General features: G+C 39.7%; 1 protein-coding gene across 13 annotated transcripts in view; it reads left to right on the top strand.

Moving 5' to 3' along the window:
* The window catches only part of CUNH3orf67 (chromosome unknown C3orf67 homolog), a 273967-nt gene that overhangs the window by 89354 nt on the left and 159560 nt on the right, over nucleotides 1-25053 (top strand). For all 13 annotated transcript variants that reach the window (XM_029567378.1, XM_029567377.1, XM_029567376.1 and 10 more), the window contains one exon: nucleotides 12421-12535. In XM_029567378.1, coding sequence (XP_029423238.1) covers nucleotides 12421-12535 — 115 coding nt within the window. The remainder of the gene's footprint in view (nucleotides 1-12420; nucleotides 12536-25053) is intronic.

The raw sequence follows: 25053 nt of genomic DNA, 5'->3' as shown, positions 1-25053 counted from the left end.
GTCTTGGCAAACTTTGTATATCATACTTTATAGTGAAAGATTGAAAGCGTCCCCTATAGTCAGGAACAAAGACTTTTTTCCCCTCACCATTTTTTATAAAAATTTACATGTATGAGTGTATTGCCTACACGTAGGTAAGTGCACCCATGTTGTTCAATGCCGGCAGAGGTCCAAAGAGGGTGTCAGATCCCCTGGAACTGGAGTCATGGACAGTTGTTAGCTGCCATGTGGGTGCTGGGCTATGAACCCAGGTCCTCTGCAAGAGCAGTCAGTGCTGCTAACTGCTGAGTCATATCTCCTCAGCATCTTTAATTTATCATTCCTTGTAATAAGTCAAGGGAAAGAAGTAAATGTAAGGTATCCATATTGAAGAGGAAAAAGGCAAAGGTAGTTTATTTAAAACATGAATAACCGGGGCTGGAGAGATGGCTCAGTGGTTAAGAACACTGATTGTTCTTGCAGAAGACCCGGGTTCAAATCCCAGCACCCACATGGCAGGTAACATAACTCCAGTCCCAGGGATCCAACAGCCTCTTCTGACCTCCGCAGGCATTGCACTACATGAGTGCACTTACCTACATACAGGTAATACACGCATACACATAAAATAAAAATAATAAATAAAATTTTTTTAAAAGTTAGAAAAAAACATGAATAGCTGCAGGAAAGCCATTAGAATTCACGAAAACAAAGATAGTAAAAATAAAAAAGTAAATGAGTTCAGCAGAATGAAAAAAAATAAAAATCAACAAAAGCAAGATGCATTTTTTTACAATAAAGAGCAATTTAAAGTGAAATTAAGAAAGCAAATCCATTTATAACAGTAATATAAAAAGTTAGGGATAAATTTAAAAATAGTGGCCAAAGATTAGTATGCTAGAATTATAAAACTTCTAAAATTAAAAGATTTAAATAAGCTTAGAGTGCATTTGAAGATTCAGTATGGTAGTTCTCCCTTAAATTCATCAGGCTTTTTAGTAGGAAAACTTCCGTGAGGACTTCTAGAGAATGATAAACTGACTTTACATGTAAACTAAATTTACATGGAAATCCATAAATAAAAGAGCATATTTTTGTAAAAAGAACATGGCTTGCTGATTTCAGAATGTACTATAAAGCTCCAGGAACTGAAGCCATGTGGCACCACATGAAGAGGATGTGTACTTCATGCAGGAGCACAGAGCCAAGAGATAAATCTTTGCCTTAATGACAGCTGATCTTTGAGCAAAGTGCTACGGTAATTCATTGGGTAAAAGAATAATCTTTTTACCAGTGATACTGGAATGTTTGGATATTTACATTTACAAAAATGAATTTAAACCCTTACTTCATACCACATACAAAAGAGAAGTCAAATTGACATTTTAAAGAGTTAAAAGTAGAAAATATCTGGTGGAAAACAGAAGTAAATCACCATAGCCCTGGGAAAGGGTTCTTAAATACCACAGTAAAGCACAGTAAAGAAAAGAAAAATATGATAAATTGAGCTTATACAAAATTTTGAATTTTGCACATAAAAAGACATCAAGTAAATGGAGATAAACCTCAGATAAGTATACTTCAATGAAGCTGTTTTTGAAAATGTTAAAAATTAAAAATCATATGTAAAGTATGCATTGTATTAAATGTTAACTATGAAAAGAAAAGAAGGAACAAGGGCTTGTTGTGTTTCAGTAAACCATGTGAAGGCAGGATTGCTTCTGTTTTCTATTGAGTACAAAAGAGCGCTCAGTGGATTCGAACTTCAGTAGAAGCTATCCAGAAAAGAAACCTAAAGTAATAAAAGTCCTCACGGTACCTGTAAAACACGGGAGTGGCTGGATAAAGACAGAACCACTTTGTGTTGGTCTTTAAATTTCAATCTGTAATTACTGTAGACCTAAACATCATGCACATGTTTAAAGATGCAGTTTTGCATTCTCACTATTTCCTTATAATTCGACCTGGAGTTACTTGGTATCATCAGTGAGAATGCACATTCAAATTTGGTAATGTTTAGGTCATGATAAGGAAAAATCAAGACCATTTTGGCTTCAAGAACAAATGATTCTGATAAATGAATTCAATCATCGGAAGTCTGACATCAATTCAGCAAGTTCATTCTAACCTGAAGTGAACATTCCCAAATGGTTGTAAATGATTGTACATAGAGAAGAGTGAATAGATAACTGAATAGATGGGTTTATCTATACTCTTAGAAGGTTGCTAACCATGTATTCAAATCCTCACTGAGCTTGCCAGCATGAAGAAAAATTGTCAATCAAAGATAAAGATATAAAAATGAATTGAAAATTGAACTATTTTCAAGTGTTTCACAAATGTGGCTGTTAAGTTTGGAATGAATGTCGTTAATGACCATGGCTGGGAGAACCCTGTACCTGCTGATAAATGAGGTTGATTTTTTGGTTGACTCCCCGCTTTTTCTCAACGTGGTCTCATTGCTTTTTCTCTCATGTTTCTGACCCTTAGTTACGGATGCTCATTTATGATTGTTAACAGTGTTTTAACTTATTTATGGGTTTTTAAAAATGCATCATGAGGTTCAAGAGGAACAATGACACGGTTTCTTCTTTCTCCTCTTTGTTAGGACACAGGAGGTTTTAAGTGGTGGAAATGAAACCTGTATTGCAAGTGGAGAGCTGCTTCACAGGCAGCCTTCCTTACAGCATCTAAATTGCCCCCAGAACAGCACATTCGCATAATGAGGCTCTGAAGCTGGCACACATAGGCATTTATATTCTTTCTCTCATGAATGACTAATTTTAATTTTTTTAAAGTAGCAACTCAGCTTCCTTTCAAAACCATTTAAGCTTAGCACATGATTTGTTTTCCTCCAAAGCCTACCATTCTTGATTAGGAGATAGGAAGGTTTGCATGTTGATTTTTTTTTTTTTTTTTTTTTTTTCTTTTTTTTTTTTTTTTTTTTTTTTTGCAGCCAGTAGAATATGCCCCTCTCACCATATGAGGGCCTAGTCCTAAGCTGGGCACATGATCTTTTGGAGATTCTTCTTGACATCAGAGTCACATTGGCCAGATCTGACAGAACTGCTTTGTGTAAGGAAGACCTTCACTTCTGAGGGCGAAGCTCATAGGCACCTATCACGTGCTTCCTGTTGAGTGTCACAGCCAGCCTGGGTATCACCTCGTTTAACACTTGTGTTGGGTATGCTGGGAGAGCTCCTGTAGTGGAAGAACAGTTCTTCCTTCTGTTTTCACACAGTTCTCTGAATGTTCTGTCTGGAATGCTGTTCCCTCAGATGTGTGTGTGTGAGTCCCACCTGCACTTCCACCCTTCACTCAATGGCATCATCGTCTGTGAGAAGCCTTCCCTAACTTCCTGCTCTGAAATACCTTCCACTTGAATCACTCTTTGCTGCCTTTCTGTGCTTTGTTTGCACAGCCCTATTGGATGCTGGCACACTATATAATTTATTACTATTTTCCCCGGTAGAACACGTGCTTCAAAAGGATGGGAATGCTAAACTATTCACTGTTCTATCCTCAGTATCTACTCAGTGTTTGACACTGAGGTGCTTAGTAAATAGGTAAGCAAACATATAACTTCAGAGGACTTTAAAGAGACAGCTCATCGAGTCTTTATTAATTGTCTCTGCACCGTCTTTGTAATAACCATGATAACCAGGTCTCAGCACTCAGGGCTGTGTAGGAAACATACTGAGGGTAACAGCCTATGCTAACATCCACAGGTGTTTCTTTAGCCATAACTCACTGCAGCAGAATAAATGCCATGGCCTGTTTTCCCACCTGCTCCATGTTCCAGTATGGAGGATGGGTCATTGTCAGAGGAGTTTGAAGACATGGATGACATGCCACTTAAATTTAGTTATCAGAAAAAGGTGAAAGAGGTATACAATCCAGGGGACTGGAGAGATGGCTCAACGGTTAAGAGCACTGGCTGCTCTTGCAGAGGACCCAGGTTCGATTCTTAGCATCCACATGGCAGCTAACAACTGTCCCTAAGTCCAGTTCCAGGGGATCTGACGCCCTCTTTTGGCATCCGCGGGTATTGTACAACACAATCTAGGTAGGTGCACCTACCTTTCATGCAAGCAATACACTCATACACATAAAATAAAAATAATAAATAAAATAATTAAAAAAAGAAAGATGCTTGAGTCATGTGTGTACATGTGTGCGCATGTGTGTATTACACATGTGTGTGTACATACTCATAAAAAATTTTAAGAAATGTTCATTTAAAAGTTATACGATCTAAAGAGAAACCAAGACATATATATATATTTTTGAAAATTTGAATAATTTTTTAAAGTTTAGTTATTAGAAAATTTAAAGCCCAGATTCACAGAGTTCACTAAATAATCCACAGAAAACTCAGTGAAGGTTAGGTCTTGGGAAGGTCTCTGTATGTCAAGCTAAGCATTTTCCATATATTCACTAATGTGCTCCTTATAGCAGTCTTATAGCTGCTTATTATTTTCTACATTTTAAATAAGAACTTAAAGCACCCACGGTTAAATGGTTTGCCTAGAATCATGCAGTTAACATATGGTGAAGCTAGGATTTGAACCAGAAAATCTGGCTTCATAATTATACTCAAAACAAGTATAGCATATCTCCCCTCCCTCATGTGTGTGCAATGTGTGTGGGGGGGTGTAGGAGTGCCTATGGTGTTGATATTGGTGTATCAACAGAGGTTGATACAGGGTGTTTATGTGCATCTTAGGGATCCAAAGTCATGCTCTTATGCTTGTGCTGCAAGCTCTTCAACCCCGAGCTAACTCCCCACCCACAGAGTGACATATTTCTGCCGCAGTTGCTAATAGTCGGAAATCATAACTGAAAACTAAGACTTGCCCTACTTGAAAACTATAACGAACTCAAACTAGCATTCATGATGGATGTGTCCTTCCCCCAAATTAAAGAGAACCACCATTCTTAGGCTTGAATACGTATAACTGGGAGCTGGGCAAATCACTGATCCCCTCAGAGCAGACGGACTTCTTTGTGGACGTTAAAGTGAGAGTGTTCTTTAAACTTTAGAATAATGCCAACTTCTATCACCCTTTTAAACTCAATCAAAACTTTACTGCCAGGTAGTAAAACTGAAACATATGGGGACTGTGTGTTATTCACACATGAAAATGAAGGAAATATTTGCGTATTTGAATCAACTTATATCCTCTAAACTGGACTGCTGTTACTGACCTAGAACAAAAGGGGGAATAAAAAATTAGTTAGAGACCATAAATTCATTGAAGTAAGTCAATGAGAAATGTGATCTTTTTTCTTTTTTTAATTGAATTTCTGTGAATTTCATGCAATAAAATTTGATTATATTTAATTCTCCTCCCCTATCTGCACCCCTCCTTACTCTTCCCCCAGTTTTATGTACTCTGTTTTATAAATATAATAAAGCCTATAAAATTAAATTGTGTCCCAAAATGTCCTTTGGTGTAGATCCAGCCTCTGCAGCCTGGTTAACATACCAAGAGTCACATCATTAAAAAAGACTGAGTCTCCCCTTTCCAGCAGCCAGTTTTCCATCATTCCTCAGGTAGGGTTGAGGTTTCTTAAAGAATCCCCATGTCTATGCTGAGATTTTGTCTGGCTTGAACTTACAAGGTACTTGTGGATACTGTCACCATTGCTGTGAGTTCATATGAGTAACTGCCCAGATGTCTGTTTCCTTATGGTTATCCACCACCTCTGGCTCTTACAATCTTTCTGCCCCCTCTTCCACAATGATCCCTAAACGTTTAGAGGCAGGAATTTGATATTGGTATCCTATTTGGGGATAATCACCCTGCAGTCTCTTATTCCCTATTGACTAGTTTTGGAGTTTTGGGTCTCTGTGTTAATCACCATCTGCTGCATAAGGAAGCTTCTCTGGTGAGAGTTGAGAGATGCATTGATCTGTGGGTAGAACAGTAAGTCCTATGAAAATAATAAAGTGAATATGTTTCAATAGCAGTAAGCATGCTGGCATTGCAGCTGTTACAGTCACCTGCAATGTTCCATGTCATTGTCTGGCCCTCCCTGTGCAGTAGTGGTGGACAGTTTCGTGTAACATGCTCAGTCTGGTATAGTGGGATGCTGAGATCACCAGAGGCATCTCTTACACTGTGGGGGCTGGAAACCAGTGGCTTCAGGTCGTCAGTTCTGTAGGTGTCATGGATGCACCTCCAGAGGCCCTGGCAAAATAGCACTGGCACGTATACTGTATGTTGAGCTTTGCCCAGGTTGTCTTACTCTCCCCACTCCCTCAAGGGATCCTTCGGGATTAGTTCTCAAGCTGCTCACACCCACATCCCTATGTCAGAGTCCACTGTTGAGAACATGCATCTGAAAAAGGATGTACAACCCAGACAGGTAGATAAGAGCCCAAAGGATTGGGTTGCCCAAGACTCACAAGAATGAAAGGACACCTTAGCCAATATTGAATTCTAGTTAGAAGCTGAAGGATACAAGTCTTGAGGCAGAGAGATTCAGTCACCACTAAAACTGTGCCATCCTTTTAAATTTTTTAAATAATATTTTTATTGTTTGAGAATTTCATATGTTTTGATCATATTCAGACCCCACCCCCATCTCCCTTACCTCCCCTCACTTCATGCCCTCTCTTCTTTATTTCTAGGCCTATCAAGTCTAGTTTGTGTTCCCCAAATTCTCTTGAGTGTGGGTCCATACCCAGGAGCATGGTCAACCTACCTGGTATCATGCCCTTAAAGGAAGCTGACTCTCCCTCTCCCAACAGCTATCAACTGTCAGTTGTTCCTCAGCTAGGGCTGGGGCTTCTTGCTCACCTCCCCTCTCATGCTAGGCTTTTGTCTGGCATGGGTTTGCATAGGTCTTGTGCATACTGTCGCAAGCACCATGGGTTCATATGTGCAAATACACTGTTGGGTCCAGAAAATATAGTGTCTTTATATTCACCCACCATCTCTGGCTCTTACCATCTTTCTGCCTCCTCTTCTGCAGTGATCCCTAAGCCTTTTGAGCAAGAAGGTATGATATAGGTGTCCATTTAAGACGAAGCACTCTGCAGTTCCATACTTTCTTCATGTTGACCAGTTGTGAGTTTCTGTGTTAATCACCGCTTCTGTAGGGAGAAGGTACTCTGGTGAGAGTTGAGGGATTCACTAACCTATGGGTATAACAATAAGTCATTGGGTGTTGGTTTAATATTATGTCTATTTAGCAGGATCATAGTCATAGTTCTCCCCTACAGCCTATGCCCTGCCTAGCTACAGGTTCTTGGCCCTGAAAAGAATGCCAGGTATGGACTCTGTCTTGTGAAGTGGGCTTAAATCCAAGCAGAAGGTGGTTGGTTTCTCCAGTAACAATCATGCCACTATTGCATCAGTGAGCACATCTTCCCAGGCCGGTCATTATTGTAGTTCACAGGGTTCACAGCTGGGCAAGTTTGATCATTACTTTTCTCCTCTGGTAGCATACATGCACCGTCCGGCACTATGAAAGCTAGGCAGTAGAGATAAAGCTTTGAGGTCAGTACCAGCTTGAGTTCTCCATGTTCTTTCTGATGGACATATGTAGTATCTCGCCAGTATGATCTTACCGTCAAGTTCTGTAGGGAAACAAAGAGCAGTGGCAGTAACCAGTATTGTTTGAGGGTCTGTTGACCTCCTTGGTTAACAGCTCCAAAGGAGGGAGTCATTCATGGTTTTTAATTTGCTAGCCTACATTGTCTGATAGGGGCATTGTCCCCCTGTTATAGGGAACCTCCATTTAAACTCTTTATGTATATCTATATATTAAAAGAAGCTTCTATCGTAGTAGGTTTCCATATGACCTTTTCAAAAGGCTTTTAGTGTCAGTTATCACTCCTCTCCTTTACCATGCCCTCTACTCCTCACCCCAACCCTTCCTAGCCCATTATACCGCTCTCTTCTTTATATCACCGTACTCTATCTCCCCTCCAAGTGCCACTTCTACTCCCCACCATGACTCCTAGTAGTTTCTTGACCTCTCTGGATTTTCCAGTTTAAGCACACATACCTAAAGCTTCAAAGCTATTTAACTCCAATTTAACATGTATGTTCTCCAAGTAATACCTAAGAGAGTGTCTCTTACCAAAGAGAGCTGTTTGGACCATTTTATATATTTATGCTTGTGTGATATTTTCCACAGAGCCATTCCCCATAGCCTCATGGATTCCAGTTTGTTAACCATAGCAGTTCTACACAGATCATTGTACACTGTACAAAAGTACTCCATCAAGATTTTTCCTTTAACAAATACCATTGTGTATTTGTCAGAAGGACATCATCTTTACAGGCAGCTTTGGCCTAATGACTCTGCTTTTCTATAACTGCCCATAGTAATGTAAATGAGATAACTTTGTGGAAGTGGTAGGCAGGTTCTGGCACATGGTAGAGACTTAATGCTCCTCCTCTAGTCCCATTCTTTCCTGTTTAGAACTATGACTGTAACAATTCCCCTATCGAAGTCTTCTTGGTATCTCAAAACTTCCCATCAGAGACTTGTCTACACATGTAAATAAAAAGTTAAAAATAAAAAAGATAACCATATTCACACACAAAGTGTCCAGGGAAGCACATACTAGAGTAGAACGGAAGTCTTAACTATCGATATTAAATATTTTGTTCCCAAGAGCAAAAGATCATCATGCTATGGATTGCTTATAAGTACCACTCATGCCAAAAAGGAGATGTAGTGTTAGAAAATGTATACTGGAATACATTAAATCTGATTTTAAATATGGGCTGTACTAGATGTGTGAATTTTGGGAAAGTCACCAAACTTTATTAGGCATTAATTTTCTTATCTATAAGATAGAAATGATAATAATACTAGATATCTTGTAGCACTGTGGTAGGATTAAATAAGTTAAGGCATATAGAATGCTTCATACAGTATTGACATAGAAAATAATTCAGTGACCAATAAATATTTCAAATAGCATCTTGCCCTTGGTGAAATTCCATAATCAGGTACAAAACTCTAAGTACATAATTCTTATTTCATGCTGAGTAAACAACGTTTGATACTTGAAAGGTTTTTTTCTTCAGCTAAATTATATTATTCTGGCAGATTTTACTTTGGTCTTTCTGGCTTGGAGACCTTCCTTTTAGGAGCCTTTAGAAGGCTTTAGGTAGGGTCATTGTTTGAAGACAGATTTGTGTCCTGTTGGAAGACTGAATCCAGAATGGAATAGGAAGGAGTTCTAAAGAAGTCAAAGTCTAACTAAAATTGTAAAATGTTTATTTATTTTGTGTGGATGTTTCTGCATAGTCATGAACATTTGGGCAAATGTGCCACAGCACACTTATGGAGGTCAGAGGGCAGCTTGTAGAATCAGTTCTCTCCTTCCACCATATGGCTTCTGGGGGATGAAACTCAGGCCATCAGGGTTAGTGGCCAGCACCTTTACCTGCCTAGTCATCTCACAGGCCCAAGCATTATTAAGTTTTAGAAAAGAAATGATATAATATGCACTCTGTGGTTAAGAACACTGGTTGTTCTTGCTGAAGACCCAGGTTCGAATCCCAGCACCCACATGGCAGCTAACAACTGTCCGTACCTCCAGTTCCAGGGGATTCGACGGCCTCTTCTGTCCTCCACGGGCATTGCATGACACGGGTGCACTTACCTACATGCAGGCAATATACTCATGCACATAAAATAAAAATAATAAATAAAATACTTTTAAAAATATGCTCTCTGACCATGATATAATTAATTTGAAAATCATTAACTACAATATATGAAAATACCTTAATGTTTGGCCTTTAAAAGCTATACTTCTAGGGGCTAGAGAGAGTTCAGCAGTTAAAAGTACTGGCTGCTCTTACAGAGGACTTGAGCTCAATTCTCAGCTAACCCTCTTCTGACCTCCTTGGGCATTGCATGACATGGGTGCACTTACTTACATACAAGCAATACACTCATACACATAAAATGAAAATGATAAATAAAATAGATTTGAAGAGGAAATCAAAAGAGACACTAGAAAATATATCAAACTGCATGAAAACTAAAATAGGGGAGTAATTGAAGGGGAGGAACTGGGGCCTGGATCTGAGCAAAACACATAATCAAATAAAGAACTATTGATAACTGATACAACATGGATGGTTTTTGAAAACATCATATGAAGTAGAAGAATCAGGCACAAAGAGTTATAGTCTATATTAGCATACATATATACTATGTATGGATTTTTAAGGACCCTTATATGTTTCCTATGGCTTTTTCAGTGTTATCTCCTTCCTCCCTCTCTCTCTTTACTACCCTTCCTCCCCAATCCCCAGGTAGAATCCACCTTTAACCTGGGTCACAAAGGAGGTTTTGGTTAGTACATCCCCTTCTTTTCTTCCTTTTTCTTTCTAGATTTTTTATAGTCTCTGTCTACTACTCCCTCAGCACAACTTATTTAAAAAGACACTTAATAGCATCCCTGGTGGTAATATTTTGATCTAAACATATTTGATCTTTTATCAGCTCTTTTACTGACAAAATACCTAGCAGAAACAACTTCGGGAAGGTATACTTGTTTTAGCTCATGGTTTCAGAAGGTTCAATCTATCCTGGTGAAGAAGGCATGGCAGAGCAGCTCGGTTCACATCGTGCGGGGCCAGGAAGCAGAGAAGGGGTTCCTAACACTCTGCTGGATTTCTTGGTTCACCTTTTACTGAGTCTGAGCTCCAGCCCAGGAACTTTTGTTACCCACATTCCTCAGCCTGTCCTCCCTGGAAATGTCCTCACACACACCCAGGGGTGTCTCAGTATACCAGGTGATTTGATAGATTTCACTGACGATTTATCGTCAAAATCCTATATGCCCTTAGTAAGGTTTACTCATACCTTACTGCTGCACTTATTTTTAAAACACATACATATGTTGCTCACTACATAATGAAATGTGCACACAAACAGCATGAAATATAAGGATGAAATATAAGTTCTAATATTTGTTTTCCATGTGTTGCCTTCTTCCTCGTGTGCTTATTGCACTTTGAAGGCACTGCCTTGAGGTAAGTGAGATACTGCATTTAGTATCTACGTGAAATACTGCAATAGTGTAAGTACAGTTGGATTTTAAACCTTAGCTCTGATAATGGCATGAAAACTTTTCCTCCTTTTTAAATGAGTTAATGATATCATTTAGAGCAAGAAGATTAGGGTTTTTTTAATAGTTTAATTATTATTATATAAGCATATTGCCTGCATGTAAGTAAGTGCATCCGTATCCTGCAGTGCCCACAGAGGTCAGAAGAGGGCATCAGATTCCCCTGGAACTGGAATTATGAACGGCTGTTAGCTGCCATTTGGGTGCTGGGAATTGAACCTGGGTCCTCCTCAAGAGCAGCCAGTGCTCTTATCTGCTGAGCCATTTCTCCGGCCCAAAGAGTAGAGTTTTTGCCTGGAGTATACTTTTACTGTAAATGATATTTCTCCACAACAAGATGTTTAGATTATTTTACAGGGAAACAATAATGAAATTAGAAAACCAGGGAGGGGACAGCATCCAAGAGCTATAGAAAAGACTGTGTTGCTTCTTAAAAATAATTATACTATAGAGATTAGTAATGATGTATTTGAATGAAATTCCTCCTTGAGTGATTGATAATTATAGAAAATAAGCAATGTAGCAGAGAAAAAGAAGTCGTTAAAGGCAGGGAGTCACTTATTCTCACATAAAAAGAAGGGTTTGAAGAAAGCATCAATTCCATGACACAGCAACCAGACAGATTTGTAGATTTTTAGCCTGCTGTGTTACCTTTGAGACCTAAAGGAAGCAGAACATAAAATGAGCCTCTGTCAGTTTGAAGCAAACCTAATCTTTGTGATCATGGCTGTGGTCTAAATCCATTAAAGATGTTCAGATTCAGTGTCCTTGGTATCACTATGTGGTGACTTGAATACTGAGCAATAAACTTGTGTATTAAAATTCTAGTTGGAAGATATGTGCTTAGGAAGTGAAACCGACAGTTGGTGCTTTGTGTCTGTCTCTAAGCAGACCAAGAGCCTATATAAAATGACAGGTGCATTTTTAGGAAAAGAAACCCATAATGTTTTCCTATTTAGTAGGTGACAGTATGTCCCAAGATAACACGAGCTTAAGGGGCTGGAACAAGCATGGTTATTAAAGGCTAGCAGTTTCTCAGTTCATACAAATTGAATTTTTTCATAGGCTGGAGGACTGGAAATCTAGTACAGAGTACTGAAATAAATTAGCATATTAAGTGAATTTATACATCCAGGCCTATGAGCACTTTGAGTTTAAGGAAGAAATTTTACTGCTTTTTGAAAGAAAATGGCAATTCTTAAATTCTGTATTCAAACTCCCTTTTGGAAAGGACCTATTTGATAAATTATATCATTTTGATGGTTATCCAAAGAAGTGGATATTAAATTCATGGGACTCTTTCTTCTTTCCTGTTTCTTTTTTTCTAGAATTACTGATTTAGGAAACATCAAAAGAAGATTATATTTATCAACAGTCCATAAGGAACTGTCTTCAACCCCTCTTCATGCAAAAATCCCACTCTTCATGATCAAGCGTAAAGTTGTAAGTATCATATGACTTACCTATAATTTTATTAAACTCAATTTACTAGATATTAGTTATGGGCCTTCTGCATATGAGGCCTTTGTTAAGTACCACAGTGGTATTAAATATGAATAAAACTCTGTGTCCTTCCTCTCTGCCCCCTTAAAATCTACTAGGTAAAAGAATATTATGTAAAGTCAATGTCACCAAAACCGTGAAGGAAGCACAGTGGAGAGACGTGCTGTGAGGACTGGGAAAGAGAGAATCCATCCACTTGCCTTACAAGGAAAGGCTTCACACAGGAGACAGCAACAGTGTGGACTTGGAAGGGCTGTAAACAGGGAGATAAGGGAATCCTGGCATCCCAACCAGAAGGGACAACATGGGCAGAAGCTTGGAGACTGGAAAGTGGTGCAGTTGTCAGGAACACATACTAGTAATCACTGTTGACAAATTTAAACAGCCTGATACAGGTTGAGAGGCTTGGCCTGGCATGTGACCTTGGAAGGGGCTTGTGTTTGTTGGGCTTACTGTACCAGCAGGATAAGAGTTCCTCGTGGTGGGGAGGCATGGCAGGAGGCCACATGACGAGGAAGCTGGGCACTCACATCTTCAAGCCGGCACAGGAAGCAGAGAGAGTAAAACTGGAAAGGCTTAAGGGCAAGGCTTAAGAGCTTTCAAGGCCTGCCCCAGTTGATGCATGTCCTTCAGCAAAGCCACACCATCTGAAGGTTCCATGACCTCCCCAGACAGTACCACCAACTACCCAAGTGTTCAAGTACTTGGAGCCTGTGGGGAACATTCTCATTCAAACCACCACAGGGCTGCTTTGGCAAAGTTTAGTCATTTTGACTTAATGGTACTGTTCTCAATGCCATGTGCGTACTGCCTGTTCTAGTATGCACTTAATATTTCCTTTGAATGGACTCACCTTTTTTGGCTAGGTTCATTTTGAAAAAAAATCTTTCTATTACTTTTATTTTCAATGTGTTATATCTTAAGAGCGTATTCAGAGAACTCACATGAAGTTTGCTTTGTATATGAACTCGTTAGTATGCCTTTCTTACTACTTTTTCGTTTCCTCCTTTCCAACTGGCTTGCTTCCTCTGACTTCCTCAGCTACCTTTCTTGTATACAGTCCAGGCTACCTGTCCAGGAATGACACTGCCCATAGTGGGCTGGGCCCTCCTACATCAATTAGCAGTGAATGAAATGCCTGCAGACATGCCTACAAGCCAGTCTGATGGAGAAATTCCTCAACTGAAATGCCCTTTTTTCAGGAGTGTTAAATTGACAACCAACATTAGCCATCACACCACATAAAAACCAGGCAGATATGGCAGCCACCTGTAATCCCAGAGCTCAGAAAGTAGACACAGGATCCCCGCAGCAAACTACCTAGCTGGAGTCAAAACTGACAAGCTCTGGGATTAACCAGAGGCCATGCCTCAGTAAATAGGAATCAAGGAAGCAATCAAGGAAGACACCGCATGTCAACTTTAGACCTCCACACACATGCACATGCACCCACAGGAACCACTATGATGGAGAAAAGGAACCCATTAAAGCTTTGGAGGCCTGGAATATAGGCCAGCAGAAGAGAGCTTGACTTGTGTGCACAAGGTCCTGGGTTTGAGCCCCAACCCTACGAAACACATACAAAAAAAGAAAGGCTTTTGGACTGGGAAAAGAAAGTGGTCAGTTCTGTGGTATGGGGAAATTATCCTGGTACATAGTGTATAAATACTATAGTTGTTGTTTGAATTTACATATTTTAATAAGCATACGCTTTTAGAACAGTACCCGTGTATAGTACCAGGGTTAGGTTAGAGCTGCTGTTTGTTGTTTACATGCTACTTCCTGGAAACCCCTTGGCATTCATCCTCTGTGGATTCAACGTTTTGGGAACAGCTCATCAACATTCACTCCCAGTTCTCATGACACTTCTCTGCACCATACCTCACTTATCTGTTCACCTGTCTGTCTTCTCAGTTAGACTTTCAGCTCTTACTGAGCTTTTAGCTCCCGTTTCTATTAGTACATGATTCACAGTAAGTACTCATATCTGTCGAACAAATTGGCAAGTCTTAATGTGCCTCTTGACTTAAGAGATAAAATAATGAGTTTTTCTTGGCCAGATTATATTTAAAGTTTTGTGGTGTGCTTGGTGATTTCACAAATGTCCAGGAATGTCCAGCCGCTCTCCTTTCTCTCACTGTCCTCCAGTCTAACAGAGATAAGGCAGCAGAAGGTGAGATCTCTTGTCAGTGAGACTCTGTTGAAGTAAAGCTGAGTCATGCTTTAGGGGCAGTTTCTGTACAGAGCAGCGAAGAAGCCAAGAATACCTCACCATCCGAGATGTCGTCCTTGAAAGCCCCTCGTGTTGGCCCTCATTTTCTGCTTTTTTGCCAAATCATTCAGTTTTTTCTGCCCATTAGCAGTATATTGAAGGTAAACCTCAAAGAGCATTCTAAAAGCACTTCAGCTAACATTCACAAGTCGATTTCATACAAAATTCCTGATATTTGACCTCTTGAAACACCTTAAATTGTTAATATGAAGCCTGCTGTGTTCGATAGCAAACAGGCCCAACTTGAATGTTAACTGCATTTTTTTTTAGGCAAGATCTCCCTGTAGCCCTAGCCAGCCTGGAACTTGCTATATAGATCAGGCTGGTCTTGCTATATAGATCACAGAGATCCACCTGCCTTTGCCTCCCAAGTGTTGGGATTAAAGGCAAGTGTCACCACGCCCAGCTTGCAGCTGCACATTTTGAAGGGAGTCAAATGCCCTCCTGTGAATTTGAATCCTCTCGACTGATAAGGCCAGGCTCGGCAGGTACTCAGACCCTTCCCACTTCACTCAGTCATCTCTGCCTGGACTGGGTATTAAATTTGCAACCCTGATTAAGAAGATGGTTGCCAAACAGTTCACTTTTCCTGGATTCTTTAGCTAAATCCTTATCCATAGACAGTAAAGTTAGATTCTTGTAGCCATACTAATATGAATATTTATATATAGGCTACTTTCTGTTCCAATTATCTTTGAGTGTTAACCTTTCAAATTTATTTTCCATGTTATTCTTAATTATGAAGTTTCACTTTAACCTTTAAGTTATAGCAATTTATACTTTTAACTTGAGTCTTCAGTAGCTAGAACAATTTTAAAAATTAATAACATCACATTAAACAATGGAAGTACCCACTTAGTCAAGACTTACTGGAATCAATTTCACGTCCTCTTTAATATATCTTCAAATAGTTGGTGGTGGTGTCAGATGCACAGCAATGTCTTGCTACTGAAGTATGTGTTAATGTATAATAAATTTAATTCTATTTGAGTAAAAGTACAATTATGAGATGTCACTCAGAATAAATCATTCACTGGAGATATAACAAAGTGCTGTGATAAACTACATGTGATCTTTCAGCAGTCTATAACTCATAGAGCCAGCGTTTCTCAGTTAAATGGATAAAATTGTTCTCTAGGACTTTATCTTGACTTTGACTCTGATGGCATATGTTTTGGGTTTGTTTTGTTGTTATTACAAAGTAGAGGTCTAGAGTGATGCTCCTAAAACTTCTCCAAGATCATGTTTCACACTCTCCTCAAGCATCACGGTAGTTTTCCATTGATCCAGAGCATTCAATTCTTGAGTGTCACTGAATGAGAAGGGAATTGAGGAGGCAGGCCTATCCAGATAAAAGGTCATTTGGAAGTGCATGCATGATAGAACTAGTCTCAAAATATTTCTAGCCTAGAACTCAGTATAATATTTATAGTGTTATTTGAGGGTTTTTAAGTGTTTCATCTCCACATGAATGTCAGTTTTTAAATACGTGTTTTACTCTCCTTATTTACATTTTAGGCTAATATAGGTATTGAAGGTATTTGGGGAAGGGAGAGCTAACTCATCCCTTCGTCTATTGATCTTGAATGTTTAAGTAAGCACCACCTGTCAAAAAAAAAAAAAAGCTTTGGGGTCTAGAGAGACAGCTCAGCAGTTAAGAGCACTGGTTGCTCTTTTAGAAGATTAGGGTTCTGTTCCCAACACCCACATAGCGGCTAACATCTGCCCCTAACTCCAGTTCCAGAGGATCTGACACCCTTCTGACCTCCATGGGCATTGCATGACACAGGTGCACTTACATACATGCACACAGTACACTCATAGACAAAAAATAAATAAATCAAAAGACATTGTTTAAAAGCTTAGAAAAAAGATACTTCAGCTTTAGGGTCGGCCAATTTTTAAAGCGTGTGTTCCAACAAGCTCCTGGTGGGACTGGAGTGGGGGCCTTGGAACTCAATTCCAGTCATTCAACTTTTAGTTCTGTTGCTCCTTAGCTGAGGCCCTTAGGCGAGTCAGTTCACTTTTTCACTTCAGTTTTCTCCTCAGGTCAGCAGGGTCAGTGAAGAGCCAGCTTCGTGGGCTGTTTGTTTGCAGTCAGTAAGTTCTGTCTTCAGAGCAATACCAAGCTCACAGTCAGTGCTCACTTAATATTAGGTAATACTGTGATTGTTTCAGTGTTTTCTCTAGACACGAATCCATTGACTTGCAGCTGTCCTGTTGTAAATAAATATCTGAACTAAGGTTTATTTCAGTTACCAAATATTTATCAGGTTACAAAATGGACAGTAGCAAATGACAGATCATGTCATTTGATCATGTCAAAAATGAATGACACATATGGTAATACCGCAAAAAAGAAAATATTTAAACAATACTGAGACGAGGCTAGCCTCAAGCGCCACTGCTGCTAACAGAAAATATCAGACATGTCCAGTCAAATTGGAAATGGTTGCAATAATTTAATTTCCTGTAGGAACAATATTTAAGACTCTTTAAAGAAAACGGTAAAATCCAGAAGCTCAGTTAATTACACAGTATTCATAATGTCTAGCACATAATTTTTAAAATATTCCTAAATATGCAAAGTAAACAAAGACGACAAGTTAAGGAAGCAAGAGCTTCAAATCCTTCCAGGAGTGTGTGTAAGAAGGCGGAGCCTCCGCTGGCAGAGGACAGCCAAGCAGGGACTTCTAGACTCTCTGGAGAGTAACAGTTGCAACTCTGTAACTGTGGCAACTCTGCAGTGTGGATCAGAGCTGGAAAACCTAGCTACTCAGAAGCAAAGACCCAGAGGGAATTCTAGAAAGGAAAAAGGAGAGGGAGCCCAGAGTCACCTCCAGAGGGCTGAGCTCCTACTGGGGAGCGCTGTCCCCAGTGTTCAGTGCAGGCCACTGCGGAGGCCTGGAACTAGTTTAAGACAGAAAATTTGCATTGCACTTTAGTAATGGATAAGGAAAAAGGAGAGGGGAGGAAAGAAGGGAGAAAGGAAGGGAGATAGGGAAGAGGAGGGGAGGGGAGGGGGGAGAGCACACTCAGCAGGGCAGCTACACCTACGGAGAAGGCATGGAGACCACAGTGGGGAAGGAAACAACAGAGACTCAAAACCACAGTCAAGGGCTGACCAGATGTAACTTGGTTGCCGGAGTGCCTGACTAGTGTACAGGAAACCCTGAGTTCAGTCCCCAGAGACAGACCAAATCAACCTGGCTACATCACTGAGCAGATTTGCAATCCAACAAGTCCAATTTTAGGTCTGCATACCGTATACTTGGAAGGAAAATACTATGTTCTCAGCACTCAACCTAGCAGTGACAAGAGGCTATATTAAAAAGACCATGCTGTACATGACTGGGAGGCTGAGGAAGCAGAGGGCCTTACCTGCACAGCTTACTCTTTGCACCCAAAGCAAGCGCCATGGGACTATAATCGAGGCCTACACTCTAGAATAGCTGTAAGGGGAGTGTTCCAGTAGGTGGAAATCTGGTCTGAGCCTTGTATTGGAGTAGACCACACAGAAATAAGTCCTTCATCTCTGTCCATACGAGGGACTGAACAGAGACAAGGCCAGCACGTGTACCCACATGAGAGACTGCACAGAGACAGGCTCTGCATGTGCTCCCACACAGGGTCTAGACAGGGACAGGCCCAAACCTGTGCCCACACAGGTAATAAAAAGCTCTGAACTAAGGCCCAGATACAGACACTGCTGAATTCTACCATACCTTTTCAGAATTAAAACCAGTGCTCTTCCAATTGTTCCATAAAATAGAAAGGAAAGAGATGCTACCAAAGTCATTTTATGGAGCCAGAATTGCCCTGACACCAAAAGTGGAAAAGGACACAACAAATAAGATTATAGGCCAGTCTCCCCAATAAAAACACAAATGCAAACCTCAATAAGATCAGTACAAACTGAATTGAGTTACTCATCAACAAGATCATTCAACCATTTCCAAGTGGGCTTCCTGGGATGGAAGGATGGAACCGAGTCCACAAATCAAAAAGCACAATACACGACCAGGCTCAAGACTAGGAAGCACATGTTCATCTCTGTAGTTGCAGAGAAGACCTTTGACAAAATTCAAATCCCTTTAGGTTGAAAGCCCTGAAGAAAGTAGGACCAGAAGGAGCAGAAATCAACAGAGTAAAGGCTACTTATGGCATAGAGCCTACATTATAATAAATGGGAGAAAAACTAAATTATCACTAAAATCAGGAAATTATCACTAAAATCAAACATTCCATGTAATGTTTGAAGTCTTAGAGCGATAGGAGAGAGAGATACAGGGGTAGAAGTAGGAAAGGAAAAAAACCAAATTTCCACACAATATAATCCCACACAAGAGACCCCAAAGACTCCCCCAGAAAACTTAGAACTGATAAGCACATTCAATCTATTTATATGATATAGTCCCTATCAATATCCCAATATCATCAGAGAAATAAAAAAAATTCTAAAATTCATGTGGAGGCACAAAAGACCCTAAATAACCAAAGTAGTCCAGAGCAAAAACACAATGCTGAAGGTATCACAATGCCTCGTTTCAGGTTACATTACAGAGCCATAGTAACAAAAGCAGAATGGTGCTGATACAAAAAGAGATGTGTGGGGCTGGAGAGATGGCTCAGCGGTTAAGAGCACTGGCTGCTCTTGCAGAGGACCCAGGTTCAGTTCCCAGCACCTACATGGCAGCTTAACAACTGTCCGTAACTCCAGTTCCAAGGGATCTAACACCCTCTTCTGACCTTGGTGGGCATTGTGCAACATGGGTGTACTTATGTGCATGCAGGCAATACACTCATACACATAAAATAAAAATAAAAATAATAAATAAAATATAAAAACAACACAGCCAGTGTTCTTAACCACTGAGCCATCTCTCCAGCCCCCCAAAAATAACAAAAATCTTTTAACATTTTATTTATTATATTTATTTTATTTATTATTTTTATTTTATGTGTATGTGTGTATTGCCTGCATGTAGGTAAGTGTACCCGTGTCGTGCAATGCCAGCGGAGGACAGAAAAGGACGTTGGATCCCCTGGAACTGGCGTTATAGACAGTTATTAGCTGCCATGTGGGTGCTGGGATTCGAACCTGTGTCTTCTGCAAGAACAGCCAGTGTTCTTAACTGCTGAGCCAAAAACAAAAAGGGACATATGAATCAGCAAAATTACACCCACACAGCTACATAGCTACAGCCTGTTGATTTTCAACAGAGATGTCAAAAGCATATATTGTAGAAAGATGACCTCAAATTTTGCTAGGAAAACTGGATATCCACATGTAAAAGAGTGAAACTATCGCTCACTCTACATGACAATCAATTCAAAACGAATCAGACCTCAGTGTAAGACTTCAAACTCTGAAGCTACTGCAGGAAACCACCTCAGTACTTAGACAGGACTTTCTGAAAAGAACTTCAATACCTAAGGAAACATAACTAAAACCTGACAAGTGGGACTGCATGAAAATTAAAAAGCTTCTGTGCCACGCAGGAAACAGTGTGAAAAGACAGCCTAGAGACGATGGGAGAAAATCTTGGTGAGCTATACATCTTGTTATAGGTGCTGATCAGAGTTTGGAGGGCACCTGCTGCAGTTTCCAGAGTCTTATGTCCCAGAACAAAACATTGTACCAGGTACACATAGTAATAGAAATAGAGATAGTTGATTAGGAAAGAGAGAGACACTCCGAAGAATTCGAGTGGGCTAGTGAGCTGGGAAAAGGCCTGTGTTCCACAGTACGAGTCATAAGTCTCATGACCTTTTATAGATCATTTGCATAGCAGCAGCCTTCTCTCATGTTTATATATCACTGATTTTACTAATTCTGTTCGTTACATAGAACCCAAATGGGAAAGGGTTTCCAGCCCTCTGCCAACTAGCTGCTTTTACATACTAATCTTGATGCTTCTCTCTCTGTCTTACACTCCTGCCACAATCTGAAAGCGTTCATATCTAGACTATATGAAGAACACAGGTTCTCACACTTGCGTGGCAAGCACTTTTACCCACTTAGCCATCTCTATAGCCCAGTGGTTAACCTTGACGTGTCAATTCGATTGGATTGAGAGATATTTAGGAGATCAGTGATACATATATACCCTTGGGTATCTGTGAAATGTTTTCTCTGACCTAATCAGTGGTTTCATCCAGTGATGGATGAAGAATTTGAATACGATATTGGCAGGTGGTAGAATTGTGGAAGAAGTAGGTCTCTGAGGGGATTTCTTTGAAGGGTGTATATTGCCTAGCCCTTTTTGTCTCCTCTTTGTTTTCTGGCTGCTGTGAGGTAGACAGCTTTCTTCTACTGTGCCCTTCTCTGTAATGTTCCTGCTTCTCATTGGACCCAGCCTACTATAGCTTGAAGTTACATAAAATATGAACCTGAATACATTTTCTTTCAGTATTTGTCACAGCACCAAAAAAAAGGAAAGAAAAAAAACTAACTCACTATGACATCTTTAAATGTATATTCCTAATAAGACAGTTTTAAAATGTATGAAGTAAAAGGAAGTAAAAACTAACAGAACTGCACAAGAGGCAAATATGGTGCAGCTAAAATTTTCAAAACTCATCACTTAAAAACTGACAGGAAATCACTGACTATAGAATAGATAAACCTTGTCAGTCAGCCTGAACTATTTGACATTTGCTGAATGTTTTATCTAATGACTATAGACTATACATCGTTTTCAAGTGTACATCAAACATTTCCTAAGATTTATAATATGGTAAACTACATTAATCTCAAATTTTAAAAGACTGAATCCATATAAAACATGTTCTATGACTACAAAGGAATTAAATCAGATAATCCATAACAAAAAGATGTATTGAATAGTCTACAAGTACTTAAAAATAAAGCCACGTACTTCTTGTATGCTGGATTTTATATTGAGAAATTAATACTGGCTTGTGAAAAATATTTTTAAAGACACAAAAATAAACATCTTAGAAACTATTCTTCAGCTGGACGTGGTGGCACAAGCCTTTAATCCCAGCACTGGGGAGACAGAGGCAGGTGGATCTCTGTGAGTTTGAGGTCAGTCTGCTCTACATAGCAAGTTCCAGGCCAGCTGGGGCTACAGGGAGACCCTGTCTCAAAAAGACCAAAAACAAAAAACAAACAAAAAACTATTCTTCAAAGAAGACCATTGTAGATATACAAAAGCACTTTTTAAAATTGCACAGAGCTGGGTGTGGTAGCAAATACCTTTAATCCCAGCACTTGGGAGGCAGAGGCAGGTGGATCTCTGTGAGTTCTAGGCCAGCCTGGTCTATATAGTAAGTTCCAGTCCAGCTGGAGATAAAGAGAAACCCTATCTCAAAAAGATCATAAAGAAAAATTGTACAGAGACATACTTTGGGTTTGCCACATTAAATTATAGTTTCTTCTTTCCTTTTAGAAAAATAATGTTGATGGGCGTGGTGGCGCATGCCTTTAATCCTAACACTTGGGAGGCAGGGGCAGGCGTATCACTGTGAGTTCAAGGCCAGCCAGGTCTACATAGTGAGTTAGTTCCGGGCCAGCTAGGGCTACAGCTAGGCAAGAAAGACAAGACAGAAAGGGAGGGAGGGAGGGAGGGAGGAAGGGAGGGAAAGAAAAAGAAGGAAGGAAGGAAAGGAAGGAAGGAAGGAAGGAAGGAAGGAAGGAAGGAAGGAAGGAAGGAAGGAAGGAAGGAAGGAAGGAAGGAAAGAAAAATAATGTTGTCTAGGGTCACTGGCAAAATAAAAGCAAACTATCTTGAGAACTTTCCTACAGTAAGGACACAGAACAGCAGCAAGTAGAATCAAAGAGTGCTCGGACAACCAGGAGCTTGTTGCTTCATGCATTGGAACTTGGGGAGTGGAAGTTGTGTGTGCCCACATGTGATGTTTCACAGAACATGCCATCCTCTTGTAGTATAATGAAGCCATACTGCCAACAAATGAGTTGGTGAAAGCTAGGAATCTGTGCTTTGAGTCATTTTATGAGCCTTTGCCAGCCAGTCACTCCTTGCAGAATTCTTGCTGGAAATTAACAAAAGCTAACTTATTAACCTAAGCAACATACTAAACAGGATTGTCTTTTCACTATCAGATTTTTCTTTTCTGGTGTAGACATAAAGACACCACAGTTACAAACATTTGTAATTCTGATTATACTGGCATTGTACATAGAAATAATTAGAAATCAAGAAAAATGCCAAAAAAGAAAAGATTTTTAAGAGTGGCTGAAGATATGTTTTATAAAGATCAGCCATGATTCAGATAATCCACTTGTTGGTGATAGAGTTTATCCTCTTTTTCAAACTTCAGATAATATAGCATTTATGATACTGTTAACTGTCGACTGCTTCCCAATGATGCATGAGTCCAGGCAGAGAAAATAAAAGCATCATGACTGGCGTGGATAAGGCCTTGGTTTCCTGGAGTGCCATTTTTGAAGGAAGTAGGCTCCAGTCTCCTAGCAGAGCTGGTAGCACAGTCAGCTCTGGAGTGGAGATACTCAAGGGTAAAGGGGAGGGTGGGGCCTTAAGACTCAGCAGTGAGCTTGCTCGCAGGCCTCTGTACGCCTAGTAAACATTTTCAAAACCATCTTCAAGCTTTTCCAAGACGTAGGAGAAAACTTAGAAGTCAAAGAAAATAAAATCAGCAATAACTCAAAAGGTAGAAGGAAAAGTCACAGACCATCACTTGGCTTCACTAGGTATAATATTTACAAATCACAGTAAGAAATACATAGAATACAGATTGCATGGGGAAAAAAGAGTAAATGAAAGATGATTCTCCAGGTTGAGGTTTGGGGAGTAGAATGTCAGTGAACTAAACATCTTATCTAATTCGGGGCGGGAGTTATGACTGGAAGGTGAGAAGGCACATGTTACATCATGTATAAAATCTGACAGTATTTGACTTTTGTATGAATGAGTTTTGTTTTTAAAGTAGCTTTACTTAACTAACCCACTGTATACCATGAGCCTCCTCTGTAGTGTGTTACATAGATGCCACATGCCTGCCTCCCTCCCCAAGAAAGAGGGCTGCTTGTTTGTATCTGTGTCCCAGAGGCAAGGCCAGTGCCCAGCAGCTATTAAGTACTTAGCAGGTGGAGAGAAGAAAGGATGGCATTCCTGGTGGCCAGAACCAGCCAGATGGTTGGAGCTGGGCATGCTATTAAATCTTTAGGAATAAAAATTACATTTTTATAACAAAAGTAATGTTTATATATTAGAGAATTTTTTTAACCCCCCAAAACATTCTAATAATTTCTGTCAGCCTTGTAGCCATCCATCTCACTTCAGATTGCAATGACTACAGATACTAACCTGTCCTTTCTGGATCTCAGTGCTTTTTCTTATGACTCAGTTCCACCTCTTCCCCACAGAACATTCCTGCATTAAGGCTAGTCCAGATTTAACTTCTACCACCCTGTCCTTCATTTATACATTATTCTTTCAAGAACCACAAAAACACTTGCTTTGTAAAATTGCAGGTCCTCTTCCTGAGCCTCCAGAACTTAATCTCATAGGTCCATCTCTCCAGGACTCCCTCCCACGCACCGTCCAGCCGATTATTTTTGTGGGGCTCTACTCAGTCCTGCCGCCTCCCTTGTTTACTCTTGACTTCTGATTCCCCACGAGACCACAGCATTTTCATGGCCTGGAAGTACAACGTTACTGTCCAGACATCTACAAAAAAATTAATCTCCTGATTTAATCAATAACTCTCGACCGTCTCTTTCATTGTTCTGCTGTGAAAACGTCAGGCTCACCCCATATTAAAATCAACATTCCTAACTAGAAAGGAGTCACCTTTTCAAAAATATCATATAAATGGACCTTATTATAGAGATGTTCTAAAAAATAAATAAACGTTACTGTCCAGACATCTACAAAAAAATTAATCTCCTGATTTAATCAATAACTCTCGACCGTCTCTTTCATTGTTCTGCTGTGAAAACGTCAGGCTCACCCCATATTAAAATCAACATTCCTAACTAGAAAGGAGTCACCTTTTCAAAAATATCATATAAATGGACCTTATTATAGAGATGTTCTAAAAAATAAATAAGGTCTTACTGGAATTTTAATATTATTTAATTATAATATTATAATTATTATTTAATTATAATATTATTTAATATTATTTAATATTATTACATGGAATTTTAATATTATTTTAGTTTCAATATTTTCCT

The sequence above is a fragment of the Nannospalax galili genome, unplaced genomic scaffold (genome assembly GCF_000622305.1).
Source record: "Nannospalax galili isolate Female #2095 unplaced genomic scaffold, S.galili_v1.0 scaffold561, whole genome shotgun sequence".
In the NCBI taxonomy this organism is placed as follows: domain Eukaryota; kingdom Metazoa; phylum Chordata; class Mammalia; order Rodentia; family Spalacidae; genus Nannospalax; species Nannospalax galili.
The sequence above is the reverse complement of the archived record's forward strand: the minus strand, read 5'-3'. Positions and strand labels throughout refer to the sequence as shown.